The following is a 27026-nucleotide window of genomic DNA, read 5'->3' as shown; positions in this document are numbered from 1 at the left end:
CTCAGAAACATTTTTGATGTCACCTATGGGACTGAGGTCTGGGGATTGGGCTGGCCACTCCATAACATCAATCTTGTTCATCTGGAACCAAGACTTTGCTCACTTTCTGGTGTGTTTTGGGTCACTGTCTTGTTGAAAGACCCATGTCAAAGGCATTTCCTCTTCAGCATAAGGCAACATGACCTCTTCAAGTATTTTGATGTATTGAAACTGATCCATGATCCCTGGTATGCGATAAATAGGCCAAACACCACAGTATGAGAAACATCCCCATAACATGATTTTTGCACCACCATGCTTTACTGTCTTCGCAGTACTTTGGCTTGAATTCAGTGCATGGGGGTCGTCGGACAAACTGTCTGCTGCCCCTAGACCCAAAAAGAACAATTTTGCTGTCATCGGTCCACAGAATTCTCCTTTGGCCAGTCAATGTGTCCTTTGGCAAATTTCAATCTATTCAGTACGTCTTTTTTTCCAGCAATGGGACTTTGCGGGGGCTTCTAGCTGACAGCTTTGCTTCACATAGCCCTCTTCTGATCGCAACAGTACTCACAGGTAGAGTTTTTTCCCCCCACATCAGGCTTTGGATGCCATTTTGAGGCATTTGACATTTTGGCTGAGCAGCCTATAATTGTCTGCACTTCATGTTTTCCCCTCTCCAATCAACTTTTTAATCAAAGTCCGCTGACCTCAGAGCAATGTCTGGAACGACCCATTTTGCTATTGAGTATTTCATTGTGAAATTCACTATAACCAGAATGCGTAACTTTTGCTTCCTGCCTTAAATATGGGCCTTAATGGACAGCCATTTCTTCACAGAATCAGTCACCTTACTAAGTGAACACAAGACTATTTTGAACACGCCCCTTTCAATTACACAGAATGAGCAGCATGCCTGTCATGACTGTTTGTTTTCTATGGCACTAAAATTACAAGTAAAAATGTCACTTCTACCAAAAATAAATAAAAATATTTATGGAGGTTATTATGAAGTATTACTTTAAACACAACCAACCGTCCTTTCGACAAAAGGGTGGAAAAGCCCCCCAAAAAATTATTTTTATCCCTACAGCACTTTATTTCATATCCGATAACATAACTTTCTTTCCCCAGCTCAAAAAAAAAAAACAAGAATACAACTTGCATATACATTTTTATTTTATACTAAAGTTAAATTTCCAACATAAAAAACATTTTGTATTAAGTACTTATGGTCTTATTTGACATTTGTGAGTTGACCGAACATTTGATAAAATAAAATTTTATACATTCTGACGATAGTGCTCATTTTTAAATCGTTAGACGTGCTTTATGTTTAACATCAGATAAAGTCACAACAGGGTCGGCAGGTAGCCGGGGGACGACACGTCTTAAGATCCACACATGAGGCAATCGTCTCGGTTCTCCAGAGAACACACCATGGCAGCCATGTTGCGCTCTTTGATCTCCTCCTCTGTGGCCTTGACTGGCTCCTGCGCCTCCTTCAGCTTCTCCTTGTTGAGGGTGAACTGGATGGGGTTAGCAGCAGGCTTGGTCCTGAGGTAGTACATCCCTGTCTTTAGACCCTGTGGTGAGAGGAAGAAGAGAGTTTAACACGTTTCATTCATCGTAGTAAGTGCTCTCTTCATCACTCTGCTCTCACTTACTTGTTTCCACCCGTAGAAGTGCATGCTGGTCAGTTTGCCGTAGTTGGGCTCTGCGATGTGGATGTTCAGGGACTGGCTCTGGTCGATGAAGGCGCCGCGGTCGGCGGCCATCTTCAGTACAGTCTTCTGGGAGATTTCCCAAACGGTTTTATACAGCTGCTTCAGATCATCTGGAATCTCATCAATGTCCTGTTGAAAGAAAACATGTATTCACTGGTGAAGTCAGAACTAGGGCTTTGACTCCGAAATTAGTTATTCGAATGATATTCAAATATTCAAATATAAATAAAAAAAAGAAAAAGATATTCAAACAAATATTAGGCAGCCCTCAATATTCGAACCGGTTATGGGCATTATTTTTTGTAAATGTGTTTGCTTGTAAATGTTTCCAGTTCAGATTCAAGGCTTTTTCACGCATTTCAAAATGTAACCTCACGTCTCTCGGCGACGCACGTCTCTCGGCCGTGGCTCGGTAGAGTTGCATTCCCCCCCCCAATTCTCAAAGAAGGCTGGCTCGCCCAGGGCCAGGCCAGCGGCGCCTTTCTCCCGTCGCGTGCCGCTGTCTCTCCTACCTACACCGGCCCCCGCACCCTGCTCCTTCTCCCCTTTTTACCTGCCTGCGCGCAGTGCTGCTGCACATGAGAGCACAGAGGGGAGGGCGGGGGGGCGGGGCTGCTCCTCAGTCACACAACAGAAGAGAAAGGTGACTGTTAAGGCGACCACAGGAGAGAAATACCTTGCGTGCTCGCTGGACAATACTGGCGACTTTCTTTAAAAGATTTTAAAGAAAGTCGCCAGATTTGTCGCTAGTCGCTTTTGTGAAATGAAAGTCGCTATGGGGTCTGAAAAGTCGCCAACACTGCCCACACGCCGGCTCGATGCACACACCAGCACACAAGTATAAACATCAGACCACTTACGTAGGCTACGGGGAAACTTCCTGTCGAAAGCAGCGTTTAATCCAGGGTCTGACTTTTAATTTTTTACCAATATAAGTCTTACTGAAGGCATTTAATGGTCAAAATAACATTCAAATATTAATAAACAAACGAACTTCAAATATGTTTGGGCAAAAGTCAAAGCCCTAGTCAGAACAGTCACAATACTAGAGCTGGATTTAAATAAATAAGTGGCAGCAGCTTTGTTATTGATTATTTGAGTCTTTTTCAATCAAAAATACCTAACATTAGCTGGTTCCAGGTCCTTAAATGGGATGACTTGCTGATCTGTCTTTTATTATAGAAAAAAAAAAAGATGAATATTTTAGGCTTTGGACAAAAGCCATTTCAATGTCATCTTGGGCCCTGGGAATTTATGGTGCCTCCCAGTACAATTATTAGAAAATGAACCAAATGGAAATATTTCACTAATTATTTTGGTGCGAGAGTTAATCACAACTAGGGCAGCAACTAACAATTATTTACTCTATTAAAAAAATCGTATGGTTGTGTTCAACCAACAGTCCAAAACTCAAGATTTATTATTTATGACAATGAAACACCATAAATCCTCACTTTTGAGAAGCTGGAACCTGCAGGTTTGGCATTTTTGCTTGAAAAATGTCTGAATCAAAAGATTATAAAAGATTTTTTTGTTTTCGATCAACTTATTGTTGCAGCTCTAAATCGCGACAAAAATGAATAAATCTAAAACATTTACTATGATACGCGACCGGGATGGATTACCTGAATGGACCCGTTGTGACCGATCAGCTGGTTCTTCATCTCCTCACTCCACAGTCCCCTCTCCGTCAGGTCTTTGAGCAGATGAGGATTGACGATCTGAAACTCTCCGGAGAGGACCCTGCGCGTGTAGATGTTGCTGGTGTAGGCTTCTATGGACTCGTTGTTGCCCAGGATCTGGGCAGTGGAGGCTGTGGGCATGGGCGCCAGCAGCAGGCTGTTCCTCACGCCGTGCTTGGCGATCTTCTCCTTCAGCAGCTTCCAGTCCCACAGGTCGGTGGGCGTCTTGTCCCACATGTCGTACTGCAGGACCCCCTTGCTGACAGGGCAGCCTTCGTACGTCTCGTAGGGGCCGAGCTCTGCGGCCAGCTCGCAGCTGGCCTCCAGGGCGGCGTAGTAGATGGTCTCAAAGATCTGAATGTTCAGCAGCTGAGCCTCGGGGCTTTCAAACGGGTAACGCATGAGGATGAAGGCGTCCGCCAAACCTTGGACGCCGATTCCTATTGGCCTGTGGCGCTTGTTGGACTTCTCCGCTTCAGGCACTGGATAGTAGTTAATCTCTATGATCTTGTTCAAGTTTTTGACGATTACTTTGGTCACAGACGCTAGCTTTTTAAAGTCAAACGTCTGCTCAGGAGTGACGTACATATTGAGCGCGACGGAGGCCAGGTTGCAGACGGCTACCTCATCGTGACTGGTGTATTCAACGATTTCTGTGCACAGGTTGCTGGACTTGATGGTGCCCAGATTCTGTTGGTTGCTCTTCCGGTTGCAGGCGTCTTTGTACAGCATGTACGGCGTGCCCGTTTCTGTCTGGGACTCAATGATGGCGTGCCACACCTGCTGAGCCTTCACCACACGCTTGACCCGCCCCTCCTTCTCGTAGGAGGTGTAGAGCTTTTCAAACTCCTCCCCCCAGCACTCGTCCAGCCCGGGGCACTCGTTGGGACACATCAGAGACCAGTCTTGGTTGCTCTCCACTCTCTTCATGAACAGGTCGGGGATCCACATGGCGTAGAAAAGGTCTCTGGCTCTCTGCTCCTCCTTTCCGGTGTTCTTCTTCAGCTCCAGGAAGTCAAACACGTCGAAGTGCCAGGGCTCCAGGTACATGGCGAAGGCCCCCGGTCTCTTGTTGCCGCCCTGGTCGACATAACGCGCCGTGTTGTTGTAAACTCGCAGCATGGGGACCAGCCCGTTGGAGTTGCCGTTGGTGCCGGCGATGTAGCTCCCCGTTGATCTGATGCAGCTGACCGCCACGCCGATCCCGCCAGCTGATTTGGAGATGAGGGCGCATTGCTTCAGAGTGTCGTAAATGCCTTCGATGCTGTCGTCTTTCATGGCGAGCAGGAAGCAGCTGGACAGCTGCGGCCTGTTGGTTCCCGCGTTGAAGAGCGTAGGGGAGGCGTGGGTGAACCACTTCTCCGACAGCAGGTTGTAGGTCTCGATGGCTGCGTCGATGTCCGTCTCGTGGATCCCGACAGACACTCGCATGAGCATGTGCTGCGGTCGCTCGGCCACTTTGCCGTTGATCTTCAACAGGTAGGACCGCTCCAGAGTCTTGAAGCCGAAGAAATTGTAGGAGAAATCTCGGTCGAAAATGATGGCCGAGTTGAGGCGGTCTTTGTTCTCCAGAACGATGTTGAGCGTTTCCTTTGAGATCATGGGAGAGTGGCGTTTATTTAAGGGGTTAACGTAGTTGTACAGGTCCTCCATCACGTCGCTGAACACCTTCTTTGTCTCTTTGTGCAGGTTTGAGACGGCGATTCGTGCAGCGAGGATGGCGTAGTCGGGGTGTTTAGTTGTGAGAGTGGCGGCAATCTCGGCTGCCAGCGTGTCGAGCTCCACGGTGGTGACCCCGTTGTACAAACCCTGGATCACCTTCATCGTAATCTGGGCCGGATCCACAAAGTCAGAGTTGAGTCCGTAGCACAACTTCTGGATGCGAGAGGTGATTTTATCAAACATGACGCGCTCTTGGCGTCCATCTGAAAAATAAACAAATAAAGCACTTGAGTTAACCCAGTCACCACGGTTTTAAAGTGGCCAGTCAGCTAAAATTACACAAACCAATCAACAGTGAAGACTCATTAAGACAGTCACGATGCGGTCACAAGTACTGCATTCAAAATCTTAATTAACAGTCCAAAAGTATTAATATACTGAAAGTTCTACAAGTAAAAGTACTCACTCATTATGCAGAATTGACAATTTCCAAATCATTGTATTACAATTAGTGATGCATTAATATGTCCATCACTTTAATATGTTGCAGCTGGTAAAGGTGGATCGGATGTTAACTACCAATACTGCTGTGTAGCTTAACCTGTAAGTAAGTAAGTAAATAAATAAATAATTCAACGTATTTTGTATTAATTGAAATCTGCAAAGGAACTAAAGCTATCAGATAAATGTAGTGGGGTAAAAAGTACAATACAAGAGTAACATTAGAATCATAAAGTAGCATAAAACGGAAATACTCAAGTACATTAGCTTGGGTAAATGTACTGTGTTACAGTCCACCACTACTACTTATGGATGATATTGTACCTTGGTGTGGTCATCAGTTATTGTTGTTTCAGTTAGTCCTTTTTAACGACGTTTAAAAAGGACTAAATATAAATAACGTTAAACTTAAAAAAAGAAAACGAAGTTGCAACATAGTGAAGAGCTTAAAGAGTTCACTTTTGTAGGGAAACTATTCGGCTTTCATCACTGTGTTGTGTTGTAATGTTTGTGAAATACACTTTGACCATAAATTTATGCAGATTGGATTAATACTGGAAACAAAAGCAGCGAGAGCAGCTGCTTGACACTGAGGTCCAACAATCTTAACAGAACTAAAGACAAAGAGCTCACTCACTCTTGCCGACTAAAGTGCCACAGCCTGAGCAAATGAACTAACATTTCTTCAAACTAGAACCTCACGGAGGTCCATGTTGACATTCAGGTAACGTAAACCGGTAACTGTTAGGCCTGTACTGGAACTTTACATTTGGCGCCAAATATGACAAAGACTTCAGTCAATAAACACCTGCTGCATCAGATGGACTCAGAAATGACATAATAGAGAACGTTTATCAGTATGGCCAGCTGGTCATCAATCTAAATTTTCTAAAACGACAGGATTGTTAATCTGGCGCTAATAGGGGAGTTGACTAAATCGCTGACAGCCTAGCTGTAACGTTACCCTGCTATATTACACTGGTTAACTAAGGTTAGCTTGCTTACCTAGCTAAGTTAACTAAAGTTAACTGGTAGCTATAGCTACCAGCTAACGTTAGCTAACCGCTTCACGCCGTTTCACCGACTTAAGCAAGGCATGCAAGTTTCGGTTGCGTGTTCCAGTCAAATGGAGGCAGCAGATCAGTCGCTGTCATTTCATAATGACTGGTCGGTAAATCGGTAAAACACACATTATTGGCAAATAGCACTAAAGCTAACTGAGGCCTGGTCAGTCACAACAGAAAACAGCTCACCTCGCTTGATCACATGCATGCTGGCAAAGTGTGATGTTAATCGTCTCCCGTGAAAACAGCAGCTGTCCAGCTACAACGTAATCTTCTCCTCGGTGCAGCAGGACCACGAACTCCGTCCAGACCCAGTAAAGAAAGCGCGAATGACTCCAAATTCCCGCTAACGTTGTATTTGTACGGAAGGCGTAACTGCCGTGAGCAGAGATGGACGGGCGCTTTGACCAATCCACAGCAAGACAACGCGGGACTTTATGTTTGAGGACCAATCACAACAGTTTTTAGAATGTCAACTTCCTTTTCCGCTCATTTTCCCGGACAGAAATCTGGCGGGACAAATAAGTAGGTCATAAAACATGTTTTGTTTTGTTCTAACCTGATGCAAGAGTACTAGCATTCACATAAGGCACACGAATGTATCCACTCTATATTCTTACACATGTTTCTGGACTACATCCACCATTTCTGGAATTCATTACAAATACACTCTCACTCCCACGGAATGCACCAAATCAAATATTCCTGCAAACTAAATAGGGAACAAAAAGAAGAGAACTGTGCAATGATTTGGGTGTATATGTAAGGAAAACGAGTATATTTAAAACATTATTTAGTACTGCAGATCTTTCATGTACAAAATCATACCCATACGTTGAATAGAGGTTCCTGTAGTAAGACTATTATAAATTAATAAACGTATAATTTGTTCTGATAGTTACCATAATCACATATATTATATAATAGGGTGATCAATATGTTTATGACAGATTAGTTTGACACTGAATGTAAAATAAAAATTATAACGCATCTTTTTGTTTACACGAGGGAAATGGTTGATGTTTTCTTTGCTTGCTATTTATCTGGGACCACTTTTGATATACGATTCATGTACTGGACTGATTTATTTGTTTTCTAATATTTAATCAAAGAAAATTATTATAAACAATTGTACACTAATTTCTATTCCGCTAACAATACATCAGAATTATTTGTTGATTATATTTTGTATTAATAATCTGATTATGCAAAGTAACTACAGCTTTAAAATAAGTTAAGTAATAAGTACAGTATTTGCCTCCAAAAGTATAAAGTAGCATAAAATGAAACTATTCACGTAAAGTACAAATAACTTAATTAAATGTACTTGAGTAAATGTACTTAGTCCCTTTGCACCACTGCTTGCATTTTAAATTTGTATTGAATTTAATTTGATGTAGTTCCTTGTCCCGACCAGAAGGTGGCGGTAGCGCACCACAAAGCTCTTTGCCGACCACAATAAAAAACCTAAAAGAAGTTACGCCATATTTTGGCAAGAAAACCGTTCTCTTTAATACATCCATGCAGAAAACACGAAGATGATGCATGATGTCCCGTAGCCATCAGAGACGGTTTGCCATAATACATCAATGCCCGTAATGGGAAGGCGTTATATTTGTACATTTTTAAATTGACTAACGTTACTGCACCGGAATAGTTACAACACGTTTGTTGCGTGATCTCTTTGTTGCAGTTTTTCTCATTAGTAGCTGTTGGGTGAAAATTAGTTTAACACAGTAATAGTTCCTGCTCGCTAAACACAAGAAGCTAAAAAAAAAGAAGAATTCACCTGTTTCAGTGTAAATTATTATAATGTATCATGCATTAATTTGATCAAAGCAACCCTAAAGCCAAGAACTGGGCTGCAGGAGTCACTGAAGTCACTGAAGATTGGAACCGCATAAAACAGACTATCCAATGCGAAAGATATGGATCATTATGTTGAAACAGGACTGACGTTACACACTGATGCAAATGTAACCGTGTTGACTGACAGTCTGTTTCCCCTCGAGGCTGATTCAGCTCAGAGCCAGCCTCGACTTCCTGTGTGAATATCCCTCCTACATGCTCCACAAGCCGGTTTGGACACGTAGCTGTAAAGGACTGCCTGCTCGACGCTGTCTCTCCCAGTCATGTCCAGGTCCAGTCGGCGGTACAAGCCTCTGCAGCAGAGCAACGGCTCTCTCCCCGGCTGTGACCGGGTGCGGATGCCCCGGGCCCGGGTACTGCTGCTCTGCCTCTTCGGGGTTCTGGTGCTGGCGGTGGTGCTGGGAGTCTACCTGTCAAACGACACCACCGATGGACATGTGAACCGCATGCCAACCGCAGATCTGACCAAAGACAGGGTAAGAAGAGTAATGGCAGATACATAAACACAGACTCTCAAACTTCACCTGTCTGTTGTGGGACCTCTGAGTGTTCACTGTCACTTAATAGCCACAACCAGATTGTGTTGCATTGTCTGGAATTCTGTGTTGTAACATCTCATCGTAACCAGATATGACAAATCTGAACTATGAGCTTTGAATTCCCCATTGTTTATAATGGATCCACATTAAAGGTCCAGAGAAGATCAGTGACAATGTTCATAAGGCTCCTATTGTGCTGAAACTAATAGTTGATTAATTGATGGACAGAAAAAAAATCATTCATTCATTTTCTAGGTTATTATTTAAAAACACAAATCCCAATTATTCTCTGGCTCCAGCTGTGACAATCGCTGCTTTTCTTTGTCTCGTGATAATAAACTTTAGTCTTTAAAGATCCCTTCCAGACATGTTTTAGTATACTGTGTCTGATATGTTTTCCCCACAAAAAACTAAACATTTCCTTATTAAAAATTCATAAAATAACCTCCCTTTTTGAAAAATCCAAAATCAATGAATATGCAAATATTGTTCATTTCAAAAGTTTTACTGCTGGACACAATATGTCTCCTGCTTCACTGAAAAGTCCATTCCACATCACACTTGTGTTAGTTGCAGATTAGCTTCAAAACAAGTAGAGATGTCACAATGCATGTGTTAAACTCCGATTTAAGATGAGCACAAACAAACTTTCCCTCTTTGCAGATTAATGTGAAAACAGCCTTCTAGTGTCAAACTCTGGACATACATCATTCTGGGTCAAACATCCAAGTGAAGTAACCAAAAGCAAAACACAATGTTGACTGGGAGGGGGAAGTATTAGTCAGACAAGTAGTCTGATACCATCATCTGGAACGTTATTCACTATTTTCTGTAATTCTATGGACAAAACGATTCAATCAAGAAAAGAATCAGCAGATTAATACATTTTTATTATACAGTCCAACATCCCAAATGTGCCTTAAATGGCTTCAGGCTCTCAACTTAAATAAGGAAAACACACACAAAAATAATCTTTTTAATGGGAAAATAGGTAGGGCAACAGAGGGAGGCCCCTCCTCCACAGGGCTGGGTATCAGTCCTCAATATCTTTTTAAGGTATCAACCAAAATAACCCAGTAGTCGGTTACCAAACCTCTCCAGATAAACCACACCTGCTTTTGATCCTTTTTGTACCCAGATCTTGAAATAAATGACTATTTAAATGTGGTTTTGCTTGCAGCCAATAACCAAGCATTCTTCAATTTAATGTGACCTGTGATTGGCCCACTACTACAGCAGCTTGTGGTGGTGGCATTTTACGCAACTGAATGCTTCCATTCACATGATGGGTATTGAATGAAGTAGAAAAAAAAGGTATTAAATTAAGTACTCTGTGGGTCTCGGTATCACTTTAGGACACTGGTGTTGTCGATACCAAGCCCTACTCCTTCAGTATGGACAGGCATGCAAGAGATGCCGCAGAATGTAGTGGACAGAAATGACAATTAAAATAAAAACATTTAGGTGCTGCTAAACACTTGTCCGACCTGGACCATAAAACCTCTTCTGTACAAAAACGTCCTGTTGTTACAGTTTGCTGCCTAACCTTTTGATCACAGAATACATTGTTTTTCCTGCTTTTCCTCTTCCTACATTTGCTTTTTTTTAAATCATTAATCACATCTCCCAGTTGTCCCACAAACCCAGTAAGTGCTCTCCAGCTCAGATTCGCCGTCTGGCCTCTCAGGTGGATGGTAGCCGCCTATGGGAGACCCACCTGAGGCCCATCCTAATAGAGAGGCTCCCAGGGACACATGGCAGCCTGGCTGTACAGCAGGTGTGTACATATTTATAGTTTGATAGTTTTTTCACCGGTTTACATATTTTCTTCACTCGTCTTTAATCCGCCCTCTCTACTCTGCTTCAGCACATCACCTCCACTCTGTCCTCGCTGTCTGCTGGCTGGGCTGTAGACTTGGACTCATTCCAGTCTTCGACCCCTCGTGGCCAGATCACGTTCACCAACATCGTTGCCACTTTGGATCCTTCGGCCCCTCGCAGACTGCTCCTGGCCTGCCACTACGACTCCAAGGCTCTGCCTCCAGATCCCCGGGCCCCAGAGAAGGTGTTTCTGGGGGCCAGTGACTCGGCAGTGCCCTGTGCTATGATCCTGGAGCTTGTCACCTCTCTGGATGCCCAGCTTATATCATTCAAACAGCAGGTAAATGCTCAGTTGTGTTTTGTTACATGCGTGTTGACGTCCTGGCAATTTGCAGTGGTTTCTGCAAGATATACAGTAGACAGCTGTTGGAGCAGATGTTGACAGATTCATTTCCTGTGATCCGTCCTATGACAAAGAGAAAAGGAGATGCTGACAAGAGTATCTTCTCTCTCTTTTCTTTTTTCTTCTTATACTCTCATTTCATCCCACTGGCTCTGTGCCTGCAGTATGGGATAAAAAAATGCTGACTCCAGCACCTTGTTTTCTTTGCAGCAGTCATCTGTAAATAGCAGTACCCCTCCAGAGGCTAGGATTTATGTAGTTACTGTAGCAATACACACTGCGACATCACTGCAGAAAGAGAAACTGGCATCAGTTGCTGCTTTTTGTGAAGCCTTTTTTTTTTTTTTTTTTTTTTCTTCCCTTCTTCTTTCTACTAGAAACTTCCAGTGTCTCTCCAGCTGGTGTTTTTTGATGGGGAGGAGTCATTTGAAGAGTGGACCGCCACAGACTCACTGTACGGCTCCCGTCACATGGCTGAGCGCATGGCCAACACGCCTCACCCTGCAGGCTCCACACACGCTACCATGCTTCAGGCTGTGGTGAGGAAACAGAAATGTGCATCCCGATCCAGACACACTCTAAATTATGTATGAGAAGGCTGAATTTAGCAGACTGCCTAAACACAGCCCATTTTAAACTTAACAAAAGAAGCAGGTCTGTCATGTCTGTATGGACTGACCCTCCTTCTAAATATAGGAATTTAGGATGGGTCTGAATTTAAATTGAACAACCCAAATCTAGTTTACGATCTCTAACTTTACCCCTCCTGTCATGTATCTTAACACTGTAACACACAACTTGCTGTATATGTTTTCTTTACATATGCATATACTGTACTGGGATTAAAAGGAAACTCAATATTCTGTAGCCATTTTGACTTGGCATTTTCTCTCTAGGACCTCTTTGTGCTGCTAGACCTGCTCGGTGGTCCTGATCCACTAATTGCAAATCACTTTGATAACACGGCACGGTGGTTTGACCGTCTGATCGCTGCAGGTGAGGACTGGCTGTAACGTTTTCATGAATATTTAAAATCCCCTCTCTGTTGTGGGCCCTAACTCTGCCTTCACCCTCGCTCTCAGAGAAGAGACTCCATCGGCAGGGTCTTTTGACGTCTCACCCCTCAGAGCAGACGTATTTTAGGAAGGATGTGTACCTCGGACCTGTGCAGGACGACCACATCCCCTTTCTTCACAAAGGTGAGTGATGGCATAGACTGCTGGAGATTTGTCGTAAGTATACGATATGCTGTTAGTCATCATCACTGTCTTCCACTTTCCTCCCCCCCACAGGTGTCCCTGTGCTACATGTCATCGCCACTCCCTTCCCACAGTTCTGGCACACACTGGACGACACAGAGGAGAACATGCACCGCCCCACTGTGGTCAACCTGACCAAAATCATGGCTGTGTTTCTGGCAGAATATCTGGGCTTCTGAACACAAACACTGACAAGTATTTATGGTGAAGGTGCTCACTTTTTACCCCGTACTGGAGTACTAGTGCTGTTTGTCACACTGATGGCAAATAATTGCAAAATGACCAGCATTAATTGGACCCAAATGCACAAGAGAAGAACCTGAAATGAACTAAACTGTTATGTTGAATACCAGCTAAAACTTTACCAAAGACTTGGCCCTGCTGGACTGACCAGACTACTTGGTTTCATGTGAGGGATGAGCTGGAGACGCCTGTCCTAATGTCTGGGCATGGGATGTGGCTACAAAGAGTCTTAATTAAAATGTTAATAGTTCTTGGATCATGGTACCAGAGGTAGAGTTTGTGAATTTAAAGGCACTCTAAATTATTCTTCATTCCTGTGAAAAAAAGAAACCATACTACTAACATTTATTTTCCCGTTAATACGATTTAGATGACATAATGTCTTCTTAAAGACAGACTTTGTAATGAGTTGAGATCTCCGAGCTTTTGTGAACACTGGGTCCTATCTGTGAATAATTATTTGCCTTTACTTGATTGATCCTCTTGGCCTTATAACCTGTATGACCAATGTGTCTATACTGCACATTTTGTGTCAGTTTAATGATGTTATTAGAGTGAAAATCCATCAAATGTCATTGTACACCATGTGAAAGGTGTAGTGAAAAGTCAGCAATAAAGTAAAAATGGTTTTATTCCGTTTCTCTTAGAATTTGATGCACTTTTGGAAAGTCAAAAACATAAACTATTACAAAATATTAGTACATGCAGAGACATTTTACCAGTATAGTCCAGTCTTATCCTCATGTTTTGGTAACAAACTTTACTAAGCTTGCAAAGTATTGAAAGAAAATAGACTTTACATTCAAGAAGGAGCAAAACACTTTTTGTAAGTGTTACTATTCAAAAATAAAAGTCACAAATTAAACATTCGAAGGGCAGACTCAAATGAAGCCTACACACATGTGACGTAGAGGAGGTGGCGAGTGAGAGAGGGGTGGAGGTGGAGAGTGGTATAAGGGATATGGGCTTCCTGGAGGTGATAAGTCATTGTCAGAGGAAGGGTAGACTTGTCCTGAAGTTCCTCCAGAGCTAGATATCTGGAAACTGAATGAAGAGACGAGGAGAATCAGAACTTTGCATCTGATCCGGTCTAACACCACTGTTCAATCTTTCATCATGTCTGATTTGAAACCACAAGAGGGTGCTGTTGTTCCGTAAAATGAATTACCTTAGACAATGTGTGCAACAGAAAGTTAAAAACATACAACGTTCATTCGATTTTTACATGATTTCAGACTGTATCAAGTGTGGCTCTATACTTTGCAGATGTTCATGTTGCATTGAGAGACAAACCAATATGTCTACTTTCACCTGGTCTCAGGACAGAACAAAGAGAACACTTACAACAATGGCAAAATCATCAATGGACCACAAGGTCTGTGCTTGAAATTTTAGAATTCTTACAATTTTACTAAATTAATATATATTATATTTTTATATTAATATGTATCGCCGGAAAATGGAGAGAGAAGAACTAATACCACACTGTAAAACTACTCTGTTACAAGTAAAAGTCCTGCATTGAAAATTATAAAACTAAAAGTAGTCAATGCAGGAAAATCCTCACATTTTAAAAACCAGAAACAATCAAAACAGTTCTGTCAATCAACTAAGTGTTAAACCGGCTGATCATTTGATCTCTACCCGCATACTGAGGCCCTCTCTCCTGAGGAAACAAGCGATCTTAAACACTTGATTATACGTCTGATTAATTTGTCATATCACTCCGCGCTCAACAAACCCATTGGATTTAATTGATTTCTGTAAACTCAGTGTCTTTTATATGAAAAACTGTTACAAGTATGTAGCCTATAGGTTAAATAATTATTTAATAATTAAGTATAAACTATTTAATTTGGTCACCGTGTATCCATCCACTTCCTGTGGTTGTGGTGATGAGTGCAGCTTTACTAACTTGTTAAAGCTGGGGTAGGCAGTTTTCTGGAAAAGGCAAAAACAAAACTCCAGAATTTAAAAATACAGCCCTCCTCCTGCAGCTCTCCCCTCTCTATCCTAAGCCCCTCCCAGCAGACGAGCACTGGCACATGCACACGCTTCATCCCAATCGTGATTGTGATCCTGATGCCGTATATTGGCAATTCTGTGACAATTACCGTCCTGTTTTCTTTGCAAACCTTTGGGCCTATAAACCCCTTTTGAGATGACATACTGTAATTCAACGCTCTAGTGGGCATAATAACAGCAAAATAAAACGTGTCAATATCATCAAAGTGCTTCAACAAGACCGTAACCCTGAGACCCGTCACTGACCCGTTAACATCCGTGGTTCGGTCCCTCTGCCTGCGGTTCTTGAACCAGTTGCTGACCTGAGTGGTTGTCAGGCCCGTGGCTGCTGCTAGCTCCCGTTTCTCCCGGGTAGAGGGATAGGGTTTATGGCGGTACCACTCCCGGAGTATGCTCCGTGATTTTTCCTGTTGGTAAATTAAATAAATAAAGTCAAGCCTAAACGTTTTTTTATACACAAAGACATACACCAACAGATCAGATTATCTATGTAAAATAGGTTTTGCTATTCAACATTTTTTCATGTATTCATGATGAATTGATATTGTTTAAAATTTAAACGGTGGCCAAAGCCCTTCCAGCAAAAATGTTTCATATTTGACAGTTCCCACCATTGTAACTTTCCTAGTGGTGGAAAAGTGGTCCGATCAGATGCTTAACTAAAGTGAAAATACTCCATTACGAGTGAAAGTCATGCCTACTAATTATACTAATTATAATCGTAGAAGTACTAATACAAAATGGCTCCTTTAATCAGTTTTATTGTTTATACAAATATCAACATTTGAAATTTGTAGCTGGTTGATGTAGAGTTACACAGTTTAACTACCTTATTTATATATATATATATATATATATATATATATATATATATATATATATATAGGCCTGCAAATAGTCATATTTTAGAAGATTATATATATTTTTAAATGTGTCTGAATCAGAAAAATAACTAATTACAGCTTGATTATACATGTCAGATATAGTGGCGTTAAAACTACTTACAACTAGTACAGAGTAGCCTACTTAAGTACATTTATTTAGTTACTTTATACTACTGGCCTTTCCAATCAGCCTGTCTATTGGTGTATAGATAGACCATCTTACTCACACTGATCACAGCTAATCCAAATACATAATTGTCTCTTTCAACGTAGCACGTACCAGGACACTAAATAACAGTTGGGGAGCACATTAAGGGTAAGATAAGACAACTACCTTAAAACAGTAGCTGGTCTCCTCTCCATCCCAGATGGTGTGTGGTAGAGGAAACTTCCTCCTTACGCGATACTTCCCCACAGCTCCCAGGGGCCGGCCCCTCTGCCTCTCGGCCTCCATGTAGTGGGCTCTGAGCCAGAGCTGCTGCAGGAGCGGGTGGCTGCGTGGGGAGAAGGGGAAACCCTCCAGCAGGGTGTAGAGGTCAGTGAAGTGGCCCTGGTGAAAGGCCATTGCGGCTTTAGCTTTCAGCACGCTTTCCAGCTCCCCAGGGCAAACGGAGGAGGAGGAGAGGGAAAGAGGAGGAAGAGTGTGGAGGAAGCCAGCAAGACGATCCATGCAACCGCTCTTCAGAAGGACCTCACACACACAAGCCACCTGCTCTGCTGTGAAGCTCATCGCTGTGGAAACAGCCCCAAAAAATCCTGAGATGTGAGTTTGACCAAAGTCTGTGTGAAGATATCTTCTAACAACCTCTTTTAAGTTTGTGCTGGAGCGAGCTGAAGTCTCTGTGGAGTATTGTAGCCGTCCTGTGGATGAACAAGTGAACGTGTGTGTGTGTTTATCATTACTCATCATGCCCTGGCAGAATAGAATCATAGGTAACCTGAGACCATCAGGGTTATAACAACAAACCATACATCCCTTCTTCTCTTGTACAAACACATGCATGCACACCCTCACACACATTTTGGAATAGCTATTGTACTGGCATTCACCCACAGAGAGAGAGAGAGTATGATGGTTTTGCCGTGCAGAAAGAAAACGCATTTGAATAAAATTTTCTTGCCAAATTAGAAGCAAAATCCTCGGACAAATAGTTTTACTTCTAACAATAATTTACAGTTTCCACCACTCATAATAGTAATGAAAGCCAAACCTTTTTTGTAAATGTAGTTTATTACAACATTATGTAATATAAAAAATAGATGCATTTGAATACAAAAAAAAAATGAGAAAACAAGAACATTGAATGACAGACACAAACGATCCCTTTCACAACTATCAAAAAGTTGATCAAAATACATTATCTTTGGTTAAATCTGGAGTCATATGTGTCAGGTAGGAGAGTAAAAACCTATCCCGGGCTACAAACAAACAGGGGTACAAATGTGCATAAGCCCACAGAGGCTTTAATGTCTATATACTTTGGTAAGAAATGGCTCATATAATCAAACACAGGCTACTAGATTTTACATATTGGACAAATTTCCCTTTACCCCTAACTACTAGTTTAAAATGTCAGTAAAATTCAGACTAAAATTGATTTGTCCAAGATACCTTGGACAAATAATCTACCAACCCAAAGGCCACTGGGGAAAAAAATGATCTTAACATTTATTAACGGGGTGACCTACTGGATTTGAAAATCAAAAACTAAAATCGATTTAATAACTGTAGTCTAAGATTGTAAAACTTACACAACAATGTGACCTTCCAAGTGAAAATGAATATCATTTTCTGTATGCGTTTTTCCACAAGGATTCATTTTCTTACTGATTGATACATGCTTTAAATAGATTAAATGTACAAAAAAGACAAACAACATACTTTTAAAATAAGAAACACAAAGGCCATTATTGTAACTAGATGCGATGTACCATAATTGACCAAAGGTTTGACCGCTACCTGTGTTATGACATGACCGTACAATGAGGAGCATTTTTAGGTTTTAACTGAAGGAGCTGTTCTATCAATTTATGACAGATTTCATCAGGCAATCGGTATCAGTATCTGTTTCTGGGGATTATTAATGTCCAATTAATAAAGGATAGGACATTTCACAACAGAATATGAGTTGAACCACTGTCATAACAACACGGCAGCGCAGCGTAAACATTGTGTAAATGAAAGGTGCAAAATATACAAATAGAGGAGATTGAGCCATGACCATGCAACCAAATGTGTCACATTATATTTCATTGGAGATCAAACAGACAGAAATGTGGGTATTCATAAAAGTCCATAAATTGAATCCCAACATTTGGTTGGGGTGTATAGCACTTATAAAACTGTGTAGAAAGTCAAAACATTTTTTTTCAAAACATCAAACCTGTAAGATTTAATATAAGGCACTTATCAATATCGACAAACGGAGATTTTTGGATCACAGCAAACATTTTAGTGTCATGCTTCATTTAAAAATCTCAGTATTTAAAAGCTTTTTTCTCATCTCCCAAGTGTACTGGCTTTTTAACTCAGTCATTGTGCCACATAGTGTCCTATAAAGAACTAAACATGCATTGCATAGAGTATATTACCCTTTTATTTCCTGTGTTATAGTTTTATTAATGGAGGGCATCATTCGCACTTAAAAAGTGCAGAAAGTCATTTAAAACTGATAAAAGACTGATAAACACAGTTTGGCAGCATGTTTCAGCCCAGACTTCAGTAACTTAAAAGAAATAAAATACTGCTGTATAGCCCTTGAAGCTATGATGCAATAATGGTTTCACATAAAACTTAACTGGGTTCTGTTAGTGAAGAATACAATCTTTACTATATTCCTGGAGTGTTGGTAGAATACATCCTGAATCTCAGAGTTCTGGGCAGGTAGGCAAACCTCAGCTATTTCTAGATGTATGCCTTTGCCAGATAGTCCGGTGGATAGTTACTGCGGTGGATCCACAACAAGCTACTCCTACAGCCAGCAAAAACCCCAGACATCTTTTCCAAGTGCAGCTGAACTTGGTCTGTAGTCCACTGCAAAGAAGAGCTGAGAGAATAGACAAAGCCATAACGCCTTGCATAATATAGTCTTTTCTTTTTAAACACCAGGACCTGTAACTGGGCCAAGCAGACTAAGCGGAGTAAGTTCTTTTGTCTGCATCTGATAAAACGGAGAGGGCAAATACGGATTTGAGGAAAAAACTTTGAGACGCTTGTGAAGATCCCATATAACTCTGCCCATCCATGTGAAATAGAGCTGCAGAGGATTTATCTCCAAAGTGTCAGCTAAGAACATGATGGTATGAGGCCCTACTGAGAGAGCTTCATTGCTGTACAAGTCAGAACCTGAACTGACTGTAAAAAAAAAAAAAAAAAACATTTGGCTCTTAGGAGGATTGACAATGTGGAATACAATCTTTCAGACAGCAGAGACCGCAACCTACTGTTTGTTTAATCTTTTCTGTTTTTAGAGACACTGGGTTGCCGACCAGCAAGGTAAACAAACTACAAGCCCAGGTCATCATCCACAGGGACAGACTGGAGCTGAGTAAGAATCTTGGAGTCCCCATCCATCTCCTCTGGATTCCTCAGTGCCGAGTTGGCTTCCACGTCCTGCTCTGGCGAAGGGCTTCCCAGAAGCAGCGACTCTCCTCCAGGTAGGCCTAACAAAGCCGGGTCTACAGGTAGGTCCCCCTTGCCGCGGACATCAAACAGAGTTAGACTAGCTGAAGTGGAGAGGGGCACAGGGCTCCAGGCTGGTTGGGGCAACTGGATGTTGGGTGTCGCCCCACTGTACATAGGACTGAGGGTAAGCATACTCTCTGGAGTCAAAGTGTTTGGCGTGGTAGGGGTGACTGGATGGTCCGGCGCATGAGGGGAAGGGGCGGCAGGTGTCCCAGTCTCTGGAGCACAGTACGGTGGAGACGAGTTGATGAAGTTTAGGGGAGATGATGTGAGGCCACTGGGGGTCGGGCCTGAGGTGGTTGAGACAACAGGAGGGGTGAAGGGGGTGAGAACATGACTCAATCCATTTAGAGAGATGGGTGAAGCCTCGGGGACTGGTTTCAGCGGCAACCTGGCTAGTTGGATGCCTGCTGGGATGGTCAGAATCAGCTTGCCTTGCTGGACACTCAGGTAGGGGCTTCCACCGAGGAGAAGGTTACCTACGGTGGTGATAAATTGACAGCAATCAAGACCGAGTAACAACATCGAACAAGGGGTGCACCAATACGAGCACCATCATACTTCTTTGAGGCAGCAAAATAATTTACAGACCAATACTTAAAATACCACATTTTACACAATAAACATCTGCTCTAAGGAAAAATCTGTCAATCAGGCATTAATGATCTGTCCTGATATTCTGTTTATTTCAATTTTTATAAATAAATGCCGTGTATAGTACAATTGTTTTTTTTCCTTAACTTTCTACAGTTACAGGTGCTCTATTTGTTTTGTGTCAGAACAACCCTAACCCTAAAACAATCAGTCGATCAAACATTAATTGGCAACTATCGATTTTTCATTATGATATTATTTAAGCAAAAACGCTGAGTTGTGATGGTTTTCTGCTTTTCTTTGTCTAATCTGAAAATAAACTGAATATATATGAAGGTATTGGACTGATGGAAAGATAAAACAAGTAACATGATGACAACACCCTGGGCAACAAACTTTGAGGTGCATTTCTTCTTTTCAGACATTTTATAGACCAAATAAATAATTGATTTATTGAGAAAATAATTACCAGATTAATAAATAATGAAAAACAATTTAGTAGTTCCAGTCCTGGAATATTTCATCTCTTTGTGTATTATGGCTATAACTACTGGTAATTTAGCAATTACTAGTGTCAAATTACTCTGCATCAGCTAATCCAAGTAATAAAATATATATATATACATTTTTTTTTTACTTTGACTAGTTTTGGGGGGGGACATCATGCACCTTCAGTATAAAACAAATGAAAACAATTAAAGAGTAACTTATTTTCATTGTTGATTAATCAACTGCTTATTGACTCTATTTGTCGCTTAGTCAGTTGTTTTGTCTGACCAATAGTCCAAATCCCAAATATATTCAGTTAAATATTATATATGACAATTTATTTTGGGTCAATTTTGCTTGACAACCATAACTTGTATGCTAAACCGTTTGAGTTGAGTTAATTTTCTGTTGTTTGACTAATCATTTCAGCTCTGCTTGCTACATTTATTCACAAATAACTAATGAATTCAGTGTACCTGAAGGAGCAGAGGGCAGCTGAATGATCCCAGAGTTGAGGAGCTGCACACCAGGGGCCATGCTGGTTGGGGGACCCACACTCTGAATGGGCCTCAGCTGGTTTATCCTGAGAGGACCCTGTGCGACCCCTGCAGGAGCTGAAGTCAGGATCTGGAAGGGCACTCCAGCAGAGGGGATGGAGAGAGGACTGGCAGGTACCACTTGGGGGAAAGAGATGGTGGTAGAAGTTTGGATGGGCGAGACTGGGACCAGCTGAGGCATGGAGAGGGGGACTAACTGTGCTGCTGTGGTGCCTTTGGCCTGGGGGACTGGGACTACTTGTGTCGGGGAAGAGATGGAAATAACTTGTGGGACTTGGATTTTGCTGGGTGAGGAGTTTGTGCTTTGGTCCCCCAGCTGGTGTACCGTTCGCTGTGCGAGCTGATTGTTGTTAAGCTGTGAGATAGAAACTATGGTTGTGGCCCCTTCAGGCAAAGTTGTTGAAGCTTCCTGCTGCTGTTGCACCAGTCTGTTGCTTGTGTTCACAGTCTGGTCTTGGAACTGGGGAGATGGCGAGGTGAGGGGGGATACTGGGACCAACTGGGGGCATTGGGAAACCTGGGCCCCTGAAGAGTGCTGGACCAGCTGGGATACTGGTATGCCCTGGATGGAAGGCACAACCTGTGGCAGAGAGAAGACCTGAGGGGTGGAGCTGCTGGAGGAAACCACAGAGCTAGAAGGGTTTAAGTGGGAGCTAGCAGAGGCTAAGAAAACATACTCCCCTTGCTGACTGGAGAGAGGCACAGCAGAACTGGAGAATACCATGCCTCCTGACGACATAGAGGTCGGGAGAGTGAGAGACTCGTGGCGTTGGGTGTTTTGTGTTAAGACTAGTGAGGGGAGCCTGGTTGGGAAGGACAGAGTTGGTGAGGAGGGAGATAAAGATGAAGAAGAGGAAGATACTGTCTGAATGCTGCCCTCCGATTCAGGGACACCGATGAAATCCATTGCATTGTCGCTCTCGGTTTTAGTTTGTAGAGGAAGAGAGATGATTGATGGAGGGTACGAGACGGGTGTGGTGTTAGTACTAAAAACAACTGCTGGAAGACTGCTCGGCTTGGCCTCCATGGCCGAAACCTCCTGCTGTGCCATAGAAACTGCTTGCTGCTGCACACTGATACTAGGTTTGGTTATTACCTGAGCCCCGTTCAGTATTAAAGGAGAGTTGGTTGCAACAGGACTCAGTGTGACTGTCTGGCAATCTCCTAAGCTTAGCCCATTAATTATGACACCAGCACCGGTACTGGAGATCAGGGAATTTCCATTAAGTAGTAATGGCTGAGAGGCTGTGAGGAAGCCACCGGACCCGTTGAGGATGAGCTGGCCTCCCGTACTGCTGGGGACGGCAGAGAGGGAGATGATGGAAGCTGTGGAGCCAGCAGCCTCCTCTGGTTTGTCAGGGGTGTCGTCCATAGGGCTCGCCTCGTCCTCAGTGCTGTGGTTTCCATCAGACTCACTGGAACGGGGGGAAAATAAATGGGTCAAAAAGGGCAGTGTGAGGCTTAAGAGGGTTGGGCACCGAGCTTTATCAGTGCTCAACTTGAACACTGATAAACACAAGCCATTTACTACCTTTGTAATATTCTAATCGTTTAAATGCTTTGAACTTATGACATTATTTGCAAAGCAATGAATTCTGTTCAGGGACTTCATTTTACTCACAAGTCTTATGGATTATGCATCGTTAGGTTTTGATGTTTTTGTTGTATGTCATTCACCAACAGAATTAAGAGTCTGATAAATGAACAGGAAAAAATAGAGAGTATCTGCACACTAGGTTATAGCTCCCAAACTCTTTATCAGGCTTGCATGATGGCATCTGGTTGTTTAACATCATTTTTTACTTTAGTTTAGGTATGACCAAAAATGTAATTTAGGTCTGACCAAAAATGTATTGACCAAAAACTGTAATTTAGGTCTGACCAAAAATGTAATTTTCGTAGTTTTGTTAACCCAACTCTGAAACATTTGCACTGTGGACAAACATGCCCTCTGGGTAAATAACTCAATAAATAAGTAATAGTAAAATTTTCATAACATCCACTATTAGTCTCCAAAAAATAAACCTATAAAACTCTCTCTCTATATATATATATTATTTAAAATGTTCTCAAATCTGAGAAAAGCACACAAAAAGTATTTGCATGTTTAGCTTGAAATTAATTTCTAATGTTCCTACCTGTGTGTTATAGAATAGATTTTTTATAGTAGTTAACTTGTGAGTAATTTTGAGTTATTTTTTAAGACAAAAGTAAAAAAATTCTTTGATTCCAGCTTCTTAAATGTTAATATTTCTAGTTTCTTCTCTCCTCTGTGACAGTAAACTGAGTATCTTTGAGTTGTGGACAAAACAAGACATCTGAGGACATCATCTTAGGCTTTTGGGAAACACCGATCCACATTTTTCACCATTTTCTGACATTTTATAGACCAAACAACTAATCGAGAAATTAATCAACAGATTAATTGACTATGAAAATAATCGTTAGTTGCAGCCCTTAATTGAATCCTTCTCAACCTTTCCTGGTCATCTTTACCATCTTATCTACAAAACTGACCATATTCTGCAGTGGATCAGTACAGAACTCTCTCTTTGCAGAAAGTGAGACAAAGATGGATCAGATTCCCAGAAGCTCTTTTAGGGCGTATATACTTGGTTCCTGTGTGTTACAATGTATAGCAGCCTGGTCAACTATGCAGATTGTCTGCCAGACCACCTCAAACCCTCTGATAAGGTAAGTCTGCTGTATTCTGTCTTATCTCCTCACAACTTGCCCGCCCCTCCCTGCTTGGTGAAATAGTGGCTCTGAGATTTCAGATTGTGTGAAATCAACTTAAAAAGGATTTTTTTCCTTTTCACCACCCCCATCTTCCCTAATTTAAGCTTTTACTCTAACCTCGGTCACCCTGCAGGCCCTATGCAGCGGTGCAGGGTTTCAGGAAACTGGAGCCATGGTGGGCGCCTGGATCTCACATTTCACAACAAAGCAACATGCTCCTGGTCTCAGACCTGTGTGGCTTTACTGCTGTCAAAAGTCAGCCCCCCTGTCCATCTTCTTACTTGATGCAACGTTTTTCAGTTGTTAGTTTTGTAAATTTGAAGTTTACTCTTTCTATGCTGCCCTGTGTAGGCCTGTAGGTCTTTGTTGACGATTAAGGTATGGTGGTAGTTTCAGCGACTGTTCTGAGCGATTGGTAATGTCTTACAACCCAACACAAAGTAACGAGGTTGTAACTTTCAAATAAACAAAGGAAAGTATAAGACCGCTGTCGCCTGGACAATGGCTTTTGTATTTCACCTAACTCAATCCATAAAGTCATCTAGTGTTTAAGAATGCAACAAATGTGTTCCCAGTGTTGTTCTTGCCTTTTGCTGTGGGTCCCGGACGGGGTCCTGTCCCTCTGCCTGCGGTTCTTGAACCAGTTGCTGACCTGTGTGAGGGACAGTCCGGTGACTTTGGCAAGGTTTTTCTTCTCGTCCGGAGTGGGGTACCTGTTGCTCTTATAGCACTCTTTCAAGGCATTTCGGGACTTTTCTTTGAAGCAGTAGACGGTCTCCTCTCCGTCCCAGATAGTTTTGGGCAGGGGGAACTTCTTCCTGAGCCGGTACTTGTCCACTGCGCCCAGGCTGCGGCCCCGGGACCTCTCCGCCTCCTTGTAGCGGGCTTTCAGGTACAGGTCCTGCAGGAACCCATGGTTAGACGGGTGGAAGTCGTAGCTCTCCAGGATGGCGTACAGCTCCTTGAATTCTTCCCTGTGGAAAGCCACCAGTGCCTGGGCCTTCAGCAGGGTCTCGTTGCCACGTAGCAGATCGGACGAAGGAGGTATGGTGGATAGAAACCTCCACAGGCGATCCACATTGCCCGCCTGCAGAAGGGCCTCGCAGAGACATGCTACTTGGTCAGTGGAAAAACTCAGAGCCGACTTTTGGAAACTTTGGAGTAATTGTTCCGAAATTTGCACCGTATCGTTCTCTTCTTTGGACTCCGTTGCCGTTGGCTCCTCTGGGCTGTTCTCAGATTGTTCTGTAGACTCCAAAGACAAGGAAGCCATTTTTTACTTTAACTTTTTTTTTTTTTTTCTCCAGTAGTTCCTCCTCCTCTCTCTCTCTCTCTCTCTCTCCCTCCCTCCCTGCAGCGCAGCTCTCTCCCGTTCTCCGCCAGACCACCAAACCATGAATGTGCCTGCTAAGTAGCGGCCACGCCCCTTTTCTAAACTAATGTAGTGTCTTTGTTTTAAAGTAACTTTATGCTATTTAGGCCAATCTTTATATGTTATAATAGTATTCAGATGTGAAGATATTTCCGTAATAAATTATTCTTTACTAGCTCTAGCACTAAGTTGGATCATGTTGGGTCCATAGACTGTTTTGTCTATGGTTGGATCAAACTTGTTCATTGGCAATAAATGACATTTCTCAAGCTGACTAATGTGGATGATGGAACAAGTATTAATAGAGATCTTTCACTTGGGTAAAAGTATTATCATTTGTATGTAAAAATACTCCACTTCAAGTAAAAGTCCTGCATTGCATGCTTTTACTTAAAGCTGGGGTAGGCAGTTTTCTGGAAAAGGCCAAACCCCCTCCAGAATTTGAAAATACAGTCCTCCTCCTGCAGCTCTCCCCTCTCTCTCTCTCTCTAAGCCCCTGTCCTTTATACAGTAACCTGTATAGATATAAAATATATGTTTTATATCTATTGTAACCTGTAGGAGTAGGCCTAATAGTTATTAATTTCATCCATCCCCATCATGATTGTTATCCTAATGCCATTATATATTTATATATATATGTATGTATGTATGTATATATATATATATATATATATATATATATATATAAAATTCTATGAGAATTACCATCCTATTGTCTTTGCAAATGTGTGGGCCTGTAAAGCCCTTGGAGGTGACATACTGTGATTCGATACTATGGTAAGCAGAAGGCAAAAACTATTAGCAACATTTTCTCTCCATTTCTGAAATGCTTAACCGATATTAACACATTTTATTGCGTTTATTGTCAGACTCTCTTTTAGACTCTTAACAATGAAAATTGTTAATTGCAGCCCTAAGTAAAAGTGCTTATTAGGTGGCAGAATGGCCCTGTCAGATTGTTATATTATTGAATACTACTTCTTAGTAGTGAAGTAAAATGTTCAGAATAAAATACTGTAGGTAACAGTTTGTCTTTTTATTTTCAGGTGGATCTATTGAGGGACTTGTCATCATGAGCTGGACAGCAGTGAACCATCTGCAGCTCTTTGTGGAAACATGTTGAAGGATATCAACGCCATCACATTGGACTGAAAGTTGCTGCGGCTCTGTGGGCTGAACTTGCCGGAAAAATGTGAATGTTGTCAAAAGACAGGACAATGTTGAAAATTTAAAAAATGTTTAAATAAAATTATTTTTTAAATTAAGAACACTGTTTGGATTGCCTTTTGATTTGTATTTGTTATTCTGAAATATACCTTATTAGTAATACAACATTAGTAACTGGAGATTATTATATAATATTATTTATAATAGTAATAATCAATAATAAAGTAACAATTAACAGTAATATATCAATATTAATAAAACTGCATATTACAGTACAATACCAGCAAATTACAAAATTCCATAAAAATGCAGTAAAATACAGTTTTGTAGTAATACAGTATTGTTATATATACTGTAAATTGCATTACAGATATTTTTTTAAATAAAAATTTTAAATGTGCTAGCCAGAGTTTATGTATAAAATAACAGGAAAGGGGAATTAAAAAAAAAATAATTTTTTTATTTTTTTTTTTGTTATTTTTTTTTTAAAAAAAAAAAAAAATTTTTTACAAGATGGTTAGAGGATGGTTAAATAAAGTAATAGAATCTCACTACGTTGTACTGTGTGTATGTGACGATTAAGAATAAAGTTTGATCCTTTATTCTTGAATTGAAGAAAATGGATGCTCTAGGATGCTTTCTCCTTTTATGATGCACATCTGCTGCAAAAAATCCAAACATTAACCATGTCACACATGCAAATTAGACCTGCTGTGTTACTGTAGACTTCATTGTGTGTGTTTGTACTGGCATTTGCTTTAG

At 41.7% G+C, this 27026-nt stretch overlaps 4 protein-coding genes across 4 annotated transcripts; 1 reads left to right on the top strand and 3 right to left on the bottom strand.

Annotated features, from left to right (window-relative positions):
- Positions 1 to 1134: 1134 nt before the first annotated feature.
- LOC120545987 (ribonucleoside-diphosphate reductase large subunit) lies at positions 1135 to 6997 on the bottom strand. Its single transcript, XM_039780712.1, has 4 exons — positions 6805 to 6997; positions 3332 to 5313; positions 1647 to 1835; positions 1135 to 1565 (listed from the first exon to the last, which is right to left on the bottom strand). Exons 1-4 carry the CDS (start codon positions 6821 to 6823, stop codon positions 1371 to 1373), a joined length of 2385 nt encoding a protein of 794 aa, XP_039636646.1. The 5' UTR covers positions 6824 to 6997; the 3' UTR covers positions 1135 to 1370.
- Positions 6998 to 8097: 1100 nt separating this feature from the next.
- On the top strand, positions 8098 to 13381 carry qpctla (glutaminyl-peptide cyclotransferase-like a). Its single transcript, XM_039780688.1, has 7 exons — positions 8098 to 8960; positions 10654 to 10800; positions 10891 to 11184; positions 11625 to 11786; positions 12144 to 12243; positions 12330 to 12446; positions 12540 to 13381. The coding sequence occupies exons 1-7, from the start codon at positions 8748 to 8750 to the stop codon at positions 12683 to 12685; spliced, it is 1179 nt and encodes a 392-aa protein (XP_039636622.1). The 5' UTR covers positions 8098 to 8747; the 3' UTR covers positions 12686 to 13381.
- A 208-nt stretch (positions 13382 to 13589) lies between these two features.
- On the bottom strand, positions 13590 to 16596 carry six9 (SIX homeobox 9). The gene is made up of 3 exons (XM_039780699.1): positions 15993 to 16596; positions 15021 to 15181; positions 13590 to 13793 (listed from the first exon to the last, which is right to left on the bottom strand). The coding sequence occupies exons 1-3, from the start codon at positions 16587 to 16589 to the stop codon at positions 13631 to 13633; spliced, it is 921 nt and encodes a 306-aa protein (XP_039636633.1). The 5' UTR covers positions 16590 to 16596; the 3' UTR covers positions 13590 to 13630.
- Positions 16597 to 16924: 328 nt separating this feature from the next.
- six5 (SIX homeobox 5) lies at positions 16925 to 25075 on the bottom strand. The gene is made up of 3 exons (XM_039780674.1): positions 24310 to 25075; positions 20903 to 22398; positions 16925 to 19822 (listed from the first exon to the last, which is right to left on the bottom strand). The coding sequence occupies exons 1-3, from the start codon at positions 24993 to 24995 to the stop codon at positions 19164 to 19166; spliced, it is 2841 nt and encodes a 946-aa protein (XP_039636608.1). The 5' UTR covers positions 24996 to 25075; the 3' UTR covers positions 16925 to 19163.
- Between the last annotated feature and the right edge of the window lie 1951 nt (positions 25076 to 27026).

Source organism: Perca fluviatilis, chromosome 2, assembly GCF_010015445.1.
Source record: "Perca fluviatilis chromosome 2, GENO_Pfluv_1.0, whole genome shotgun sequence".
In the NCBI taxonomy this organism is placed as follows: Eukaryota; Metazoa; Chordata; class Actinopteri; order Perciformes; family Percidae; genus Perca; species Perca fluviatilis.
Note: the sequence above shows the minus strand (reverse complement) of the source record. Positions and strands in the feature narration are given on the sequence as shown.

Excerpts from the sequence above, each read along its gene's own strand:
- LOC120545987 (XM_039780712.1), bottom strand. Across the intron at positions 1,836-3,331 it reads GTCACAACGGGTCCATTCAG|GACATTGATGAGATTCCAGA; the intron begins GTAATCCATCCC and ends TTCTTTCAACAG. Across the intron at positions 1,566-1,646 it reads ACTTCTACGGGTGGAAACAA|GGTCTAAAGACAGGGATGTA; the intron begins GTAAGTGAGAGC and ends CTCTCACCACAG.
- six9 (XM_039780699.1), bottom strand. The coding sequence starts at position 16,589 with ATGATTCTATTCTGCCAGGGCATGATGAGTAATGATAAACACACACAC. Across the intron at positions 15,182-15,992 it reads AGACCAGCTACTGTTTTAAG|GAAAAATCACGGAGCATACT; the intron begins GTAGTTGTCTTA and ends ATTTACCAACAG. Across the intron at positions 13,794-15,020 it reads CGAACCACGGATGTTAACGG|TTTCCAGATATCTAGCTCTG; the intron begins GTCAGTGACGGG and ends CTCTTCATTCAG.
- qpctla (XM_039780688.1), top strand. The coding sequence starts at position 8,748 with ATGTCCAGGTCCAGTCGGCGGTACAAGCCTCTGCAGCAGAGCAACGGC. Across the intron at positions 11,185-11,624 it reads TTATATCATTCAAACAGCAG|AAACTTCCAGTGTCTCTCCA; the intron begins GTAAATGCTCAG and ends TCTTTCTACTAG. Across the intron at positions 12,447-12,539 it reads CATCCCCTTTCTTCACAAAG|GTGTCCCTGTGCTACATGTC; the intron begins GTGAGTGATGGC and ends TCCCCCCCACAG.
- six5 (XM_039780674.1), bottom strand. The coding sequence starts at position 24,995 with ATGGCTTCCTTGTCTTTGGAGTCTACAGAACAATCTGAGAACAGCCCA. Across the intron at positions 22,399-24,309 it reads TCCGGGACCCACAGCAAAAG|TGAGTCTGATGGAAACCACA; the intron begins GCAAGAACAACA and ends CCCCCGTTCCAG. Across the intron at positions 19,823-20,902 it reads GCTGCCCTCTGCTCCTTCAG|GTAACCTTCTCCTCGGTGGA; the intron begins GTACACTGAATT and ends TCACCACCGTAG.